This window comes from Elaeis guineensis, chromosome 15 (assembly GCF_000442705.2).
Source record: "Elaeis guineensis isolate ETL-2024a chromosome 15, EG11, whole genome shotgun sequence".
NCBI classification, from domain to species: Eukaryota; Viridiplantae; Streptophyta; class Magnoliopsida; order Arecales; family Arecaceae; genus Elaeis; species Elaeis guineensis.
This window is the reverse complement of record NC_026007.2, coordinates 64523034-64536394: the sequence shown is the minus strand read 5'-3', so window position 1 is coordinate 64536394 and position 13361 is coordinate 64523034. Positions and strand designations below refer to the sequence as shown.

Below are 13361 nucleotides of genomic sequence, written 5' to 3'. Positions count from 1 at the left end.
GTGCGTTGAATCAAAGGAGAGACATTAGACCACATGCTCATAGACTATAGCTATTCCAACACTGTGTGGGATCTCCTCTTGTATAATATGCAATTCCCACGACCTCCATCCAGTTTTCGAGATCTTTGGAGCAAATGGATAAATACTATGGGCCCAAGAAGGAAGCCACTGGCCTTTTAAGTCTAGCCTCAGTTGCTTGCTGGTGTATGTGGAAGGAGCATAACCAGAGGGTTTTCAACTTTAAGACGAAGGCGGCCAAAACAGCTACCGAACTGATAGCTATCCTCTTCACTAGGCGGACATCTGGTTATCATATAGAAAGCCTGCAAGCTATTTGGAGACTACAAATACATGAAATCCATGCTTCGAGGCCAAGCAAAGGAACCACTTATAAAAGTTCAGAAGTTCTTTTTGAAAAGCACTTCTCGTTGAGGAAAACCATGCAGATGCAAAATCAGCCGTTATTTGATGAAGTTTTGCTTTACTCTGTAAACCAAAAGACAATGCACGGTGTTACAGTTATTGCTTTACAACTTTTTTGGTCAAGCAACGTCTTGTACTACGCTCATACCTTAATAAAATCCGTGGGAGGAGTGCCTCACTCCTTTCACTTTTCTCACAAGAAAAAGCAAAAAGAGAAAGATACATTTTATAGCATAGCCAGGTCATCACAAAGAACAATCCTTGTACATGATTTAATCTACTGGTAGATTGTTCTTGTACTCCTCACAGTGATCCTAGATACTTCTGCATTACCCAATGCCTACATGTGCCTTCCTGTGCATTGTTAGGAATGGCGTCATCATCTACTTTCACATCTAATAAATAAATTCTGGAGGAAGCCTTGGCTTCCCCCCTTACATCAATTGGAATGGTGGATGGCTATGATAAGCTTGAAACTATTCAGCAGATTGGTATACTAGCAATGGGCGAACATCGAAATCCAGGCAATTGTACTTCCATCAGCATATTCTGGAAAAGACTTTACCAGTAGTACAACCTTTAAACACCATACCTCACCTCCAGTCCCTATAATTAGGAAAAATTATTAGCATATATATATATATATATATATATCTGAGAGATTTCAATATCTCTAAGTAAATTATATGTTTCATTACTTCAATGACTCTGCCTTCTTTCTGGCCAAAGAGATGACAATCCGGGGGAAGAACAATCTCCTTCCCAACTTTGGTTTAGGCATGATATCTGTTGTCTCATTCCATTGCAAGTGTTCCCGGAGGGTAGTAATTTGAGGGCGAACATGGGGAGCAGGCTCTTCTTCATTAACAAGGCTGTTAGATTCTCCTGTCTCCTCGAAATATGAGAAATTAGCTAAATCTAGAGCAGCATCTCTCGCTTTCGGTTGCTCTTCATGCTCAGATCTCCACTTCCTCAACTCTTGCTCCACACGCAATTTCCCTTCCTCGGCCTTTTCAGCATTTTCCATTGCATCTCTTAATGCTTTCTTCTTTTCTTCTATCTTCCTATTTGCTTCCTCAAGTTTGTCTAAGCACCTTGACTCAGATTCCTTGGCTGCTTTAATTTGCTTTATGGCAGAAATCACCTGCTTATTGGCAAGCTCCTCAGCCTCACTGGCTTTCTTGCTGAGACTGTAGTACTCATCCAGTGGAAGTGACACGCCACTTGTGGAGTCATTTGTCTCTAAGCCTGCAGCCTGTTCACTCGCTTCCAATGCTTTGACTGCCGAGAGTGCCAGCTTCTCCGATGCTTTAGCTGCTTCTATCTCCTTTAAAGCAGCATATAGTCTGATCTCCATGGTACTGGCTCCTGCCTTGACTTGTTCCGCTTCTTCTTTGGCATGTGTTAGCTCTTCTCGAGCCAAGTGAGCTATTGTTTTGGCTTGGTCTGCTTCCTGAGTTGCTTGTTGAAGCATCTTAGGCACATCTACCATCTTTTCTTGGGCTTCCTTCTCCTTCATTGAAATTAGTTCTACTTCGGTGTTTGTCTGGTTCAGCTCAGCCTCAAGAGATAACACAGACATAGATGCCAACCCTTCCCTCTGTTTCATGGTGGTGAGGGCTCTTGTCTCTCTTTCCAACTCGCATTTAAGTGAAGAAGCTGCGACTCTTAAACAACTGACTTCATCTTTTGCCGTCTCAATGTTAGTCTTCACTTCCCCAAGCTCAATCTTGGTTCGAGCTAATTTTGCTGGTATGGTTGTCCGAGTTGTCTTTGTTTCTCCTTTCTCATCTGCTGGATTTTCGTTCCCGATGTTCTCAGATTCTTGGCTTAGTTTTGCTTTCATATAAGCAGCAAATTCAGATTTCAAATTGAACAACAATGTAGAGGATGTATCTAGCTTTGATTTTAGATCATTTACCAACAAAAGCTGCTCATTTAGATGTTGTAGCTCTCGTTCAGCCTGCTTCAGCTCCTTTTCCCAGTTAAGTTTATCTTCTTTCCATGCTAATGTTGCACTAATTCTCTGCTCTTCCGCTTCAAGATGTGCAGCCTGGGCAGACTCCAGCGATTTCTTTGTTGTGATGAGTTCCAGAGTTAGATCCTCGAGAGTCTTCTCAATCTCCTTGGAAGCAAAAGTAGACTCTCCAGCCTTCCCAATTGCCACATTCCTTTCATTAACCAGAGCAACATACTCTCTTTTCAGTGCTTCCAACTCATCTTTTACTGATTTCAGTTCTGCACCTGCTGTTGTTTGCCTTTCTTTGGCAACCTCTAGTTGTGTTTTGGCTGCAACACTTGTACCATTCGTGATTCCTTGCTTCATCTCCTTGACCCTGAGATCAGCAAGTTCTGAGTCCTGTTTTGCTAGGGCCTCTTGTATCTGTGCTTTCTCCAGGCTTAGCTTTAGTTCTTCTATGAGTCTCTTGGTGCTATCAAGTTCTTTGAGTACCTCTGCTTTAGCATCTTCTGCAATTTCATATTGCTTTTTGTACTCTGGAATTTCCTCTTGTATCTTCTCAAGTTGAAGTTGGACATGCTGCTGCTTCTGTACAAGCCCAAATTGAAAGAAGTTAGAATCTTTCCATAAATGAAATGGAGGTATGGCATTTGGTTTGTTACTGGTAAAGAAGAGAATTGATCTTGAATGTACTGACTAACTATATTATTTTGCCATCATCACCCTTCTACAAAAACTGTACAATATGAGTTTGGGAAGAAACAGCCTTGTCTTAACCAAGCCCCCTGGTACAAATAGTTTGTGGCCTCTTGGTTTTCTCTATCAAAAACTGAAGAAGAAGAAGACATACAGAAGAGTTCATTGCTTGCAGTGAAGTTTCATGTTTAAATGACCAATGATAACTAGGAATGGAAAGGAATCAAGAATTAGGTTTCTACCACATTTGGGGAATGTTAAATGGACACAAATGAGAATCCACATTTTTAAGTGTCTGATTCAGTATAAGAAAAAGGAAAGGAGAGATGCAGTACATATAAAACATAATTTTAACTAAACATATGTATTTTACATATTGTATAAAAGAAAACCATGACCATAATCGTGAAGCCTTTTTCCAACTATTTAATATTAAAAAAAAGAAATTAAATAATATTATTTATTAACGTTTTCCAGTATGCATGTTTCTCATTCAAACTTTATAATGTTTTTGAAGTTATTATGATATCTACATCCTTGATCAATCTCTTTAAAAACAAGAAAAGATCATTTTAATTACTACATCAAACTCAATATTGTAAGAGACCAACTCCCTATCAATGTCTCAAACATAGAGTCAATAATAATAATAATAATAATAAGTACATAAGTGTTCGACATGCATTCAGTTTGGATTCATATCCAATATGAATATTAAGACCTGCACTCGCACATCCAGATAACACACCATGCAATAACAAATGGCATCAGTTAAAAAAACATCAGATTTATTTTTGAATCAATAATTTCTTTTTTCTTTAAAAATGAAGAAATTGTACTTCTTATTGGAAGAGAACAGTGGCTATTCATATTAGAATTTTAGGTTCAATTCAAGAAGAGACTATCAAAATAAAGATTTAAAAATATCAGAAAGAAATTCTTTTCCTCGACCCCTGAGAATGTGGCCTCAAAGACATTGCAGATGGAACATCTTGCAGAAGTGAATCACAAAAAGGATTTTAGTTTTAAGCACTACCTGTAAGGTCATTGCCTTTTGGGCTTTCCAATCAACATGTCCCCCAAACTTGGTGACAGCCTCTTTAACAGATTCAAAAGGTGTTGCAGTGTCAACAAGACCTCTGTTTTCAATGACTTGTTCCAAGTGGTCAGACAATTTGGATGTTTTCCTTTGTGTACTGCCAACCTCCACTTGGCTATGCTTAAGCTCACTGGTCAATACATGCAGCCTACCTTCTGTCTCTTGTAATTTACTAGAGGCAATTGTAAGAGTACAACCATCTTCAAATTTGTGTAATGGCTCATGATCTTGCTCCTCAGATTGGTCCAATTTATGAGCTGCTTGATTGCTGCACGCTTCTGATGATGCAGGTATCGCATCCTTTCGAGTAATTTGCAGTTCATTTAAAATCTCTGATGAACTAGATGCCATTTGGACTGGTGGTAGGCCATTATGGAAATTACTTGGAAGTAGTTCAGAATCCTTTATCATTGCTCTATTCTGTTGATTAGCATCAATTATTTCATTGATGATTGGGAAAGCAGGAGGTTTGGGATTTGTTGGGCCTTTCTGTGAACTGGAAGTGGCAATAGAAAATTCTGCAGAAGAATTTCCTTCAATGTCCTCTGTTTGGTAGATATTTCTGAGTTAATCACTGGAACCCAAATGATAACATAAAAAATGGCACAAATAAGTTCAAATAATAATAAATGATTACAAATATAAATGTTTGTCAAACAATGCCCACTGTTAAGATCATACATATTCATCGAAACCACAAAAACTCAAACTTTCAACTTCCCTACGAGGAATACTCTGTTTCAACCCAAAAGATATTGCATCAATTTATGTCGACATACAATTATTTAATAGTTGAGATTACTCACCATTTATGACAACCCAAAAGCAAAAATACAGAATTTCAAGTTTTTAGACTACTAATGAAACATATGAAAGTTTTCTTGTTCGAAAGACTCTGATAGTTTGATGAACATCTGATTGGTCCAGAGAAGGAAAATAAAAGAAGCAATAACAAATAGATGTGATGGTCTGGATTTTACTCCATTCTGTCTATAATGCATAGTGCAGTGAATGTAGAAGCACATTATAGGGCAATCTGGATCAAATAAATCAAAAGTAAAAGAAAAATAACATTTCTATAACTGATGAAGAGAGAAGATTAAAACTAAAGAACTAAGAGACCTTGGCAATGTTAGTGATGTTGAATTCTTCATCATGTATGACTCTTTCTACTACCAGCTCAAACACATGGCTTTTATATGCTAACTTAAAACTGAAGAGAGAGAATTATAACGGAGGCAGAAGTTACCAATTGTTCTTATATGTAATGATACTTTATACTTGTAATGAGAGCACATTTAAATTGAAATCAACCCTATAAAGTGAAAGGAGGAAGGTGCATATTTCCTATTTTCTCGTGAAAGTTACTTTATTTATGCATGTTAATATGAGATATGGAAAAAGTATAAAGAATTATATATGTGAATATACGCATACACACGCCTTCAGGATGAACTACACAATATACAAGACTATCTGAATAACATATCTAATCATTTCATTAATGAAATAACCTTAATCCTCAAGAATTTAGATCTATTAAATACTCCAAGCAATCTAGCACACTCCCCCAAGTCTCTTAGTTAATTATAGATCAAAATCTGAAAAACAGAGTAAAATAAAAATAATGAGCTATATAACCGAGTAAGTAATATAACAATTTAAAGTGAGTCAGAGTATATTAAAAAAAATAATAAATTAAATAAATAATATATCACTAACTTGGTGAAATTTTATTTTTATCAAATTTTAGAGAATAATTTTTTTTGTCTAAAGTATATTTTTCACAAATTGATACTAAATCTAACATTTGGCTATGACCATGGGTTAGATAATGGATAACAGTTTTTAGATAATGGCACCCAATACTACTATTCTAATAATCGATAGTAGAGTGAAAAAATTATTTTCTCAGAATATAAGTCAGCAGAATCAAAACATAATCTCCATGGGTGAGGCTAGATCGATCATAGTCATACTAAATATATAATTATAAAAGTATTTTTATAAATTATCTAATCAAATTTTTCAAAACAAGTTATGCATTCAAAATAACTCATTTTTTGAAATATAAAATAAATATATATTTTTTATATCATTTTCCAAGATAAAATATAGCATGCTCGACTATTTAATCAAACAGGGGCAAAGATTATAAAAACTATTTTATTAAGCAATATAAACTATAATTTTTTAAGATCTATTAGAAAATACACTGTGAAGTGAAGTGTTAGGTCACTAATCTCACAGATATAAGAAATATAGATAATCTAACCAATTCACAAGTATACTTGTGACTTAAGCACCACAAAATCACATATATATCGAATAAGTACCACAATAATATTTTAAAATAATTTTTAAAATTCTCTAAAATTTTAAAAATCTCAAATTTTAAACTAACTAATCATCATAACAGGGGGAACAAGTTATTAACCTTGTCCTATTTTACTTTGCAATTCTAGTTCAACTGAACCAAGAAGTATAATTCCTCCGAGACAAACAATTAATTCTAATTTCCAAGAAGCAAGAGATGATCATTCACAATTCCTATTCACTCCAAATCAATTGAATCTACTGAAGATAACCCAAATCCAATGATTCAACCACCAAAAACCAAACAGAAATTCTTGCAGGAGATCAATAATTGATAAGTTCGTCAACAAGCTGAGATCACATTGTATCAACCAACAACAACTCAAAATTCAATAAATTAACCAAGAACATAAAAAAAAAACCTTGAAACACTCCAAGCCAAGTGAACCAATCGATCAATGTTGATCTAAATCCAACGGATTAAGGAACAAAGTTCGAACCAAAACCTTAAAAGAAGCATTAGAACTACATAGCTACAAGAAACTGTAGATTGGAAATTAAAAAAAACGAATAAGGAGGCAGAAGAGAGAAGCGCACCTAGGGAACGGATTCTATCGCGGATCAGAAGAGAGAAAGATGGGATATGTCAGCTTGGGTGGATGCAAGAGAAAGAGAAGGAGGCGTGCAAGAGGGAGGAACGAGAGAAGAGAGAGATAAACGGGATAAGGGGAAGAGACGTGCAGCGCGGGGGAGATTGGAAAAAAAAAAACAGGGGCGTGGCCTCTGTTTTAACGGAGCTTATCTCTAAAGATTCGCTTTCAGAACCTCACATGGCAACTAAAATCTAAAACAGGAAAGAAAGAAGGAAGAAAGAAGAAAGACCATGTACACATAATATCAGATAGGTTTAGATTCAGATTCTGGACGAAAAAGAAGGACATGGCACTTCCTGTGTATGAATTAACTTATGGCCAAATAAAAATGGGAAAAAAAGTTCTTCTAAAAAAAAAAAAAAAAAAGAAAGAAGCAACATGCAATATGCCTATTCTCTTTTAGTGTGATTGAAGTATTCAACAAACACAAATACCTCTTTGCACAGTTACAACAAAAGCCCAAAAAAATCTAGAATAATTTTTTTATCACCAGGCATGCATTACAAGAAAAGAACATCCAGATTTTTCTTCACTCAATGATACAACAACAAAATTGGAAAATTTTGAATATTCCATCAAAAAAAAAAAGCAATGACATAATTCAAACAAACAAACAAAAAATAAATGCATAATAATCTAAAGGGGAAAGAAACAGAACTTACTTGAATTTTCTCTCTTTCCTGAGCTTTGAGGAGGCACAGCGAAAGAGAAAGAGGAAATCAAGTGCTGGATGGGCGGACTCCTCAAACTGGATTTCTCTCCCTGATACTAAAACTCTCTGTTCCTCCGAACCATTAGATTTTTTTTTTTTTTTCCCCCTTGAGTTTCTACTATTTATCCTCAGCAATTTGGAACACTGATATTTTATTATTTGGGAATGTGAGGATCTGGAGAATTTCGAGTTGGTCGAGGACAAGCCACCACCTCATCAACCATCATGGAATCTCCACCTCGCTTTATAAATCTTAGCTTGAATTTAAGAAATTAAAAACTCAGGTGAGAATATTTTCCGTAAAATTTTAGTTTGTTTTTTTGCTAATATTAAATATATGCATGGGCAAGGAAGGCCAGGGGCTCTCATTGGTTTGTCTGATTCTGATGCGGTCAGCCGGTCACGAGCATCGCTTCCGACCATGACACGTGAGCACGTGAAAGTTTGGATGAACGGCTCAGCCGTCATTCTTCTATTTTTCAATTTTAAAAAAAAAATCCTGGCGAGTTGAATTTATGTTGATTTTATTTTAAAAAATTATTTTATCTTTAAGAGTCCGAAATTAGCAAGGAATAGAAGATGCATCAAGAGAATTTGGGATTAGGGAGGGGAAGAAAGAGAGTCCATGCAGGTTTGGAGTTGAGAGATTCTCTACTTGTAGAATCTTGGTTTCTCTCTTTTATCCTATCCGGCTTTGAAACCATCCCATTATATAATAAACAAAAATGATACCTAAACAATATGCGCAAAGATAATAAAAATATAATTTTATATAATAAAAATAAATAATACTCAAAAAATATAATAAAAAATAAATTATAAGCAGATGTATTTGATTATTAATGATCAATTTGTTTCCGACACCTCACTAATATTATCAAAACATAAACAACTTGCTTTAAGTTCACAAAAGTACCATGCTCCAAATTGCAGCAATCAAGTTTTAGGTTTTAAATACTTTTAATTTATACCTAAAATGCTTCAATTGTTTCCATTCTAAAAAATAAATGAATAATTTAAGGAAAATACAAAAACTATTTAGCTTAGGCCATTGATCCAATAAAACCCTCATTGATCATGGAAAATACTGCAATACTAACCTTCCAAATTGCTTCGACCATCATGACATTAACTGGTACTTTAATTGTCCAATTCTCCCAATTGCCTTAATAATAACATCTGTAGCATGATAGCTATAAATTTAAAATGTAACATATTTTCATTTTAGATATTGCATAGTATCTATGGCAAAACAGTAGCTTGTCTTAAATTAACAAAAATAGCCTACCGATAACATTAAAAGCTCTTTTAACATCGACACTAAATGTTAATTTTATTTTAACATTGAATTGAATAGTTAACAATGTAATATGATTAGATTTTTATTTTAATATTAAATGACATAAATATTAATACTCAAGTTGAATTGAATGTTGAATAACTAAGGGCAAAATAAGAAACTTAAAAAAATAGTTGATTATGAGTATTCACATAGTACCTCTGGCAAAACCCACTCCTAGCTATAACAATCAGATTTTAGACTACAATTGAAAATTTAGTGCATGTGTATGATTTTTTTTTATTTTGAGTGAAACATTTTTGTGGATCCAAATCACTAAAAAACTAATTTTCTTTTTATGTGTTTTTTTGTATCATGCATTTTTTTTTTTTTTTTTTGTGCTGTGTTTCTTTTGCCAATTGAGTTTAATATGATTGAATTAGGAATTACTAATTTATTATGCATCAATATCCTTTTTTGTGGCACTAGAAATCTAGGTAATTGTAGTATGACATTTGGTAACAAATTTAATTATAGTACGATAGAATTTATTTTTTTTAATGTGCGTAGGAATGGTTTTTTGTGCATAAACATATCCAAATTCTTTTTTAGCATGATTTCATTTGCAACATGACATTCAAAAATACTCATTTTTTTTACCAATTTCTTTCTATTTTTTAAAATTTTAGAGAGGAGTCGAATTTTCTCTCTCCTTACCATTTATTGGGTATATATAGAGAGAGAGATAAATGGCTATGATCCATTTATGTCATCAATGACTTTTCTTCTTAAAAGCATGAAATATGATTTCTTAAAATGGAAATAAGATTAGTTGAGACTTTGTGGAAAAGTTGATGTTGCTGTGAGGCTCAAAATCTCATTTGGAGAGATCAGATGAAGTTATGTTAGAGTGGCTGTAACGATCCAATCTGAGTCTTTTTTGAAGAAACCTGCAAAATAAATAAAAAATCAATAAAAATTCTTCGATCTTTAACCTTCCGATACTTAAGTCAGTTTGAGTCTCGAGAATAGGAAGTAGAAAAAATAGAACAGATAGCAAGGGGATTTGTGTAGAACTAGAGGGTTTGTGACTTTGTGGGAGCTAGAGTCCCAATGGCAGAGTCTCCCTCTAGTTTGAGCTTGAAACTTAAGAGTCAGAACTTACCTTATAATACCCTACTCCAAATCTCATAGTAGCTATTAAAAAAAAAAAAAGAGTTTGGACTAGCACGTGCAATGCACGTGGTGGTGGAAAGGGGATTGTGTGCGTGAACTCGTGATGGAGTTCTTCTCGGATTAAGAATCTTAAAATCTAAAGAAAATTGAGGTGGAATTAAACTCTAAATCCTCCCCATTGGAATCCTATTTAAAGGCCCTAATCCCTCTGATTTTTTTCACCAAAAAAATCATTAAGATTTGCTGCTCTTCTTCCCTCTTTCTTTCTTCTGGATTGCTAATAGTTAGCTGTTAATTTGGCCATCAAAATCAACTAAGATTCCATCTAAATTAAGATAAACCACTCCCATCTTTTTCCCTCGATCTCTCCTGATTTAGATCTTGAATTTTTACTGAATTTATTTTGTTAAAAATAATTTGAAAACCATAGTGTTTGGATCCCCATTTTTTCTTTTCTTTTTGATTTTTTTTCTCATGCGGTTTGGCTGCCATCAATCATCGGACTCGGCCACTCGACATCGTCGGGGACTACCCCACCAGCCTGAGTGGTGGTTAGCTAGGGGGAGGGTCTCCTTGTCGGAAACAAGGGGGAGCAAGAGCCCCCTATTCCATGAATGAAGAAGAAGACAGAGGACGCGTGGGTCCTCTATCCCATGAAGAAAAGAAAAAAAAAAGGAAAAGAAAAAAGAAAAGAAAAGAAAAAATAAATAACTAAAAAAAATGAGAGAGTTTCTTTCTCTTTTCTTTCTCCCTTCAATTTGAACCTTTACTTTCTCTCTCTAAAATGTTGAATTTTCTCTCTCTAGAATTTTCTCTATCTAGATTGATTTTCTCTCTTGATGAATTTCTCTCTCTTGAAGTTATTTTTTTAAGATTTTGATAATTTTGATCGAGTTTAGTAAAGGCTTCGATTCTAAGTGAGATTTTGATTTATGATATATTTAGATCTAATTTTGAATTAGAATTAATGCAAGAATATAATTTTGAATAATAAGCATCGAAGAATTTTCTAAAGGTTAATCGATTTATTCGCTCAGTGGTCTGTGAAAGGTAAGTAATGAATCATCTTCTCGAGATATTTCATATCTATTTTGAAAGTAAATAATTATTTTTTAAAATTATACATGATTTATGAAATTATATTTGAATAAAAAAATAATTTTAAAATATTATGGTTTATTGATTATGCATATGTTCAATAAAAATTATGATATATTATGATATAAAAGTATTTTGATACAGATCGGATTTATGCTCTCAGTCTAACTATGTTTCGGTGGGCCTTATCAACAGAGATTATATATTGATACTCAGTAAAATCTGTCAGTGGAGATTATGCGCTGGTATTTAGTAGATCTTATCATTAGAGATTATGCGCTGGTATTCAATGGACCCTGCCAGTAGAGATTGTATACTGATATTCAGTGGACCTCACCAATAATGGTTAAACGTTGGCCATAGTCGAGGCTATTTAGTTATTAGTATTTTGATTCGAATTGAATTTATGATTATATTATATATTAATATTTAAAAAAAATTAAATTTACATTGAATTAGTATGAAATATATTTTTATGTTTATTCACAATATTGTTCTTAAAAATTATATAATTATCTGAAATATCTAGTTGAGATATTCGTTACTTATCGGACTGTCTAGCTCATTTTCTCTCTCTTTTTATCTTTTTCAGATTCAGATAATTAATTACGAGCATATGTAATAATGTTGAGATAGAGTTTTTAGAGGCGAGATTTAGCATTGTCAATTTCATTGAACTTAAATCTATTATTTTATTTTTAATAAAATTTTATTGGATATAAGATATTTGATTAAATTATTTGAATTAAAGTTGAATAATAATTATTTAAATTTTATTCCACTTTGATGCATTGATATCATGATCAAATGCTTTGTATACTTATGGAGAGAGTTCTTCGTAAGTATACGGCAGTTGCCACGATCATCGACTCACGATCTTGGGTCGGAGGCGTGACGATTACCTCGAGAGTCAGAACTTATCTGGAGGATCCCTTGGCCCTCTATTTATAGAGGGGCTGATGATGTCGTTAGAAAGTTTATTAAATCATTAGAGGAGTTTGTTAGGCCGTTGGAGGCCAGCTATAGGTGAGCTAGAGCATAGCTGTATGTATTAGCTGAAAATGAGATCATACTTAGCTGTATGCATCAACTAGGGATGAGTTATAGCATAGCTGTATATAAGATCATTGCCAGCTTTCACAGGATAACTATGACTGTCAATGTAATAGTTCACCTCGATAAAAGATCGAGATGAGATCAAGTATCATATGAGACTCCGGACGTCTTGGATATATGGAACACTTTACTTCAAATCGGTATTTATATGAACTAAAATGAGTCAGATCAATATTTATATGGGCTAATCATAATATATCATCGAAAGTCAATTCAGGTAGCCCAGATCGATATTTAGATGAGCCAGGTTGAGTCAGGTCAGCATTCAGCCTTTAGTTCAGATCGGCTTCATGATGCTCTCAGCCTCTGATTTAAGTCGGTTTTGGGATGAGCTCGACCTCAGGTTTAGGTCAGCTTTATGATAAGCTCAGCCTTTGGTTCAGATCAACTTTTTGATGAGCTCGACCTCCAATTGAGGTCGGTTTTATGATCAGATAGGATAACCTCCACAACATTTGCCCCCCACTTTTGAGTTCGAAGAATTTATTTTTAGATGAAAAAGTTGTCCAAGAAATAAGTTCTTAGCTTGTCCGAGGTAGTAAATCTTTATCCGATGTAGTCTCAAGTAAATCAAATTTTTATTAGAATTTTAAGATATCCTTGATTTATAGATTGGTATTTGATAGAATCTCAATCTGAAGATCGATAATAGAATTCCAAGATAACTTTGATTCGAAGATCAGTAATAGAATTTCAAGATAACTTCGATCCAAAGATCTATAATAGAATTTTAAGATAATTTTGATCTAGAAATCTGTAATAGAATTTCAAGATAACTTTGATCTGAAGATCTCGACCCTGAGATCAGTATTTTACAGAGCTGAAGATAATCT

At 34.0% G+C, this 13361-nt stretch overlaps 1 protein-coding gene across 4 annotated transcripts; it reads right to left on the bottom strand.

Moving 5' to 3' along the window:
• Positions 1–631: 631 nt before the first annotated feature.
• Positions 632–8077, bottom strand: LOC105058245 (protein WEAK CHLOROPLAST MOVEMENT UNDER BLUE LIGHT 1). Of its 4 annotated transcripts, none has more exons than XM_073249344.1 (4): positions 7810–8077; positions 4116–4752; positions 1122–2971; positions 632–1029 (listed from the first exon to the last, which is right to left on the bottom strand). In XM_073249344.1, exons 2-4 carry the CDS (start codon positions 4587–4589, stop codon positions 1017–1019), a joined length of 2337 nt encoding a protein of 778 aa, XP_073105445.1. In that variant the 5' UTR covers positions 4590–4752; positions 7810–8077; the 3' UTR covers positions 632–1016. The 4 variants fall into 4 exon arrangements, with proteins under 4 accessions (XP_073105445.1, XP_073105446.1, XP_073105447.1 ...); XM_073249345.1 differs by having other exon boundaries at positions 4116–4723; XM_073249346.1 differs by lacking the exon at positions 7810–8077 and adding an exon at positions 7092–7337.
• Between the last annotated feature and the right edge of the window lie 5284 nt (positions 8078–13361).

Coding starts and splice junctions, on each gene's coding strand:
- LOC105058245 (XM_073249344.1), bottom strand. CDS start 4,589: ATGATAAAGGATTCTGAACTACTTCCAAGTAATTTCCATAATGGCCTA. Junction 2,972..4,115: donor AAAAGGCAATGACCTTACAG/GTAGTGCTTAAA, acceptor GGGCTTGTACAG/AAGCAGCAGCATGTCCAACT.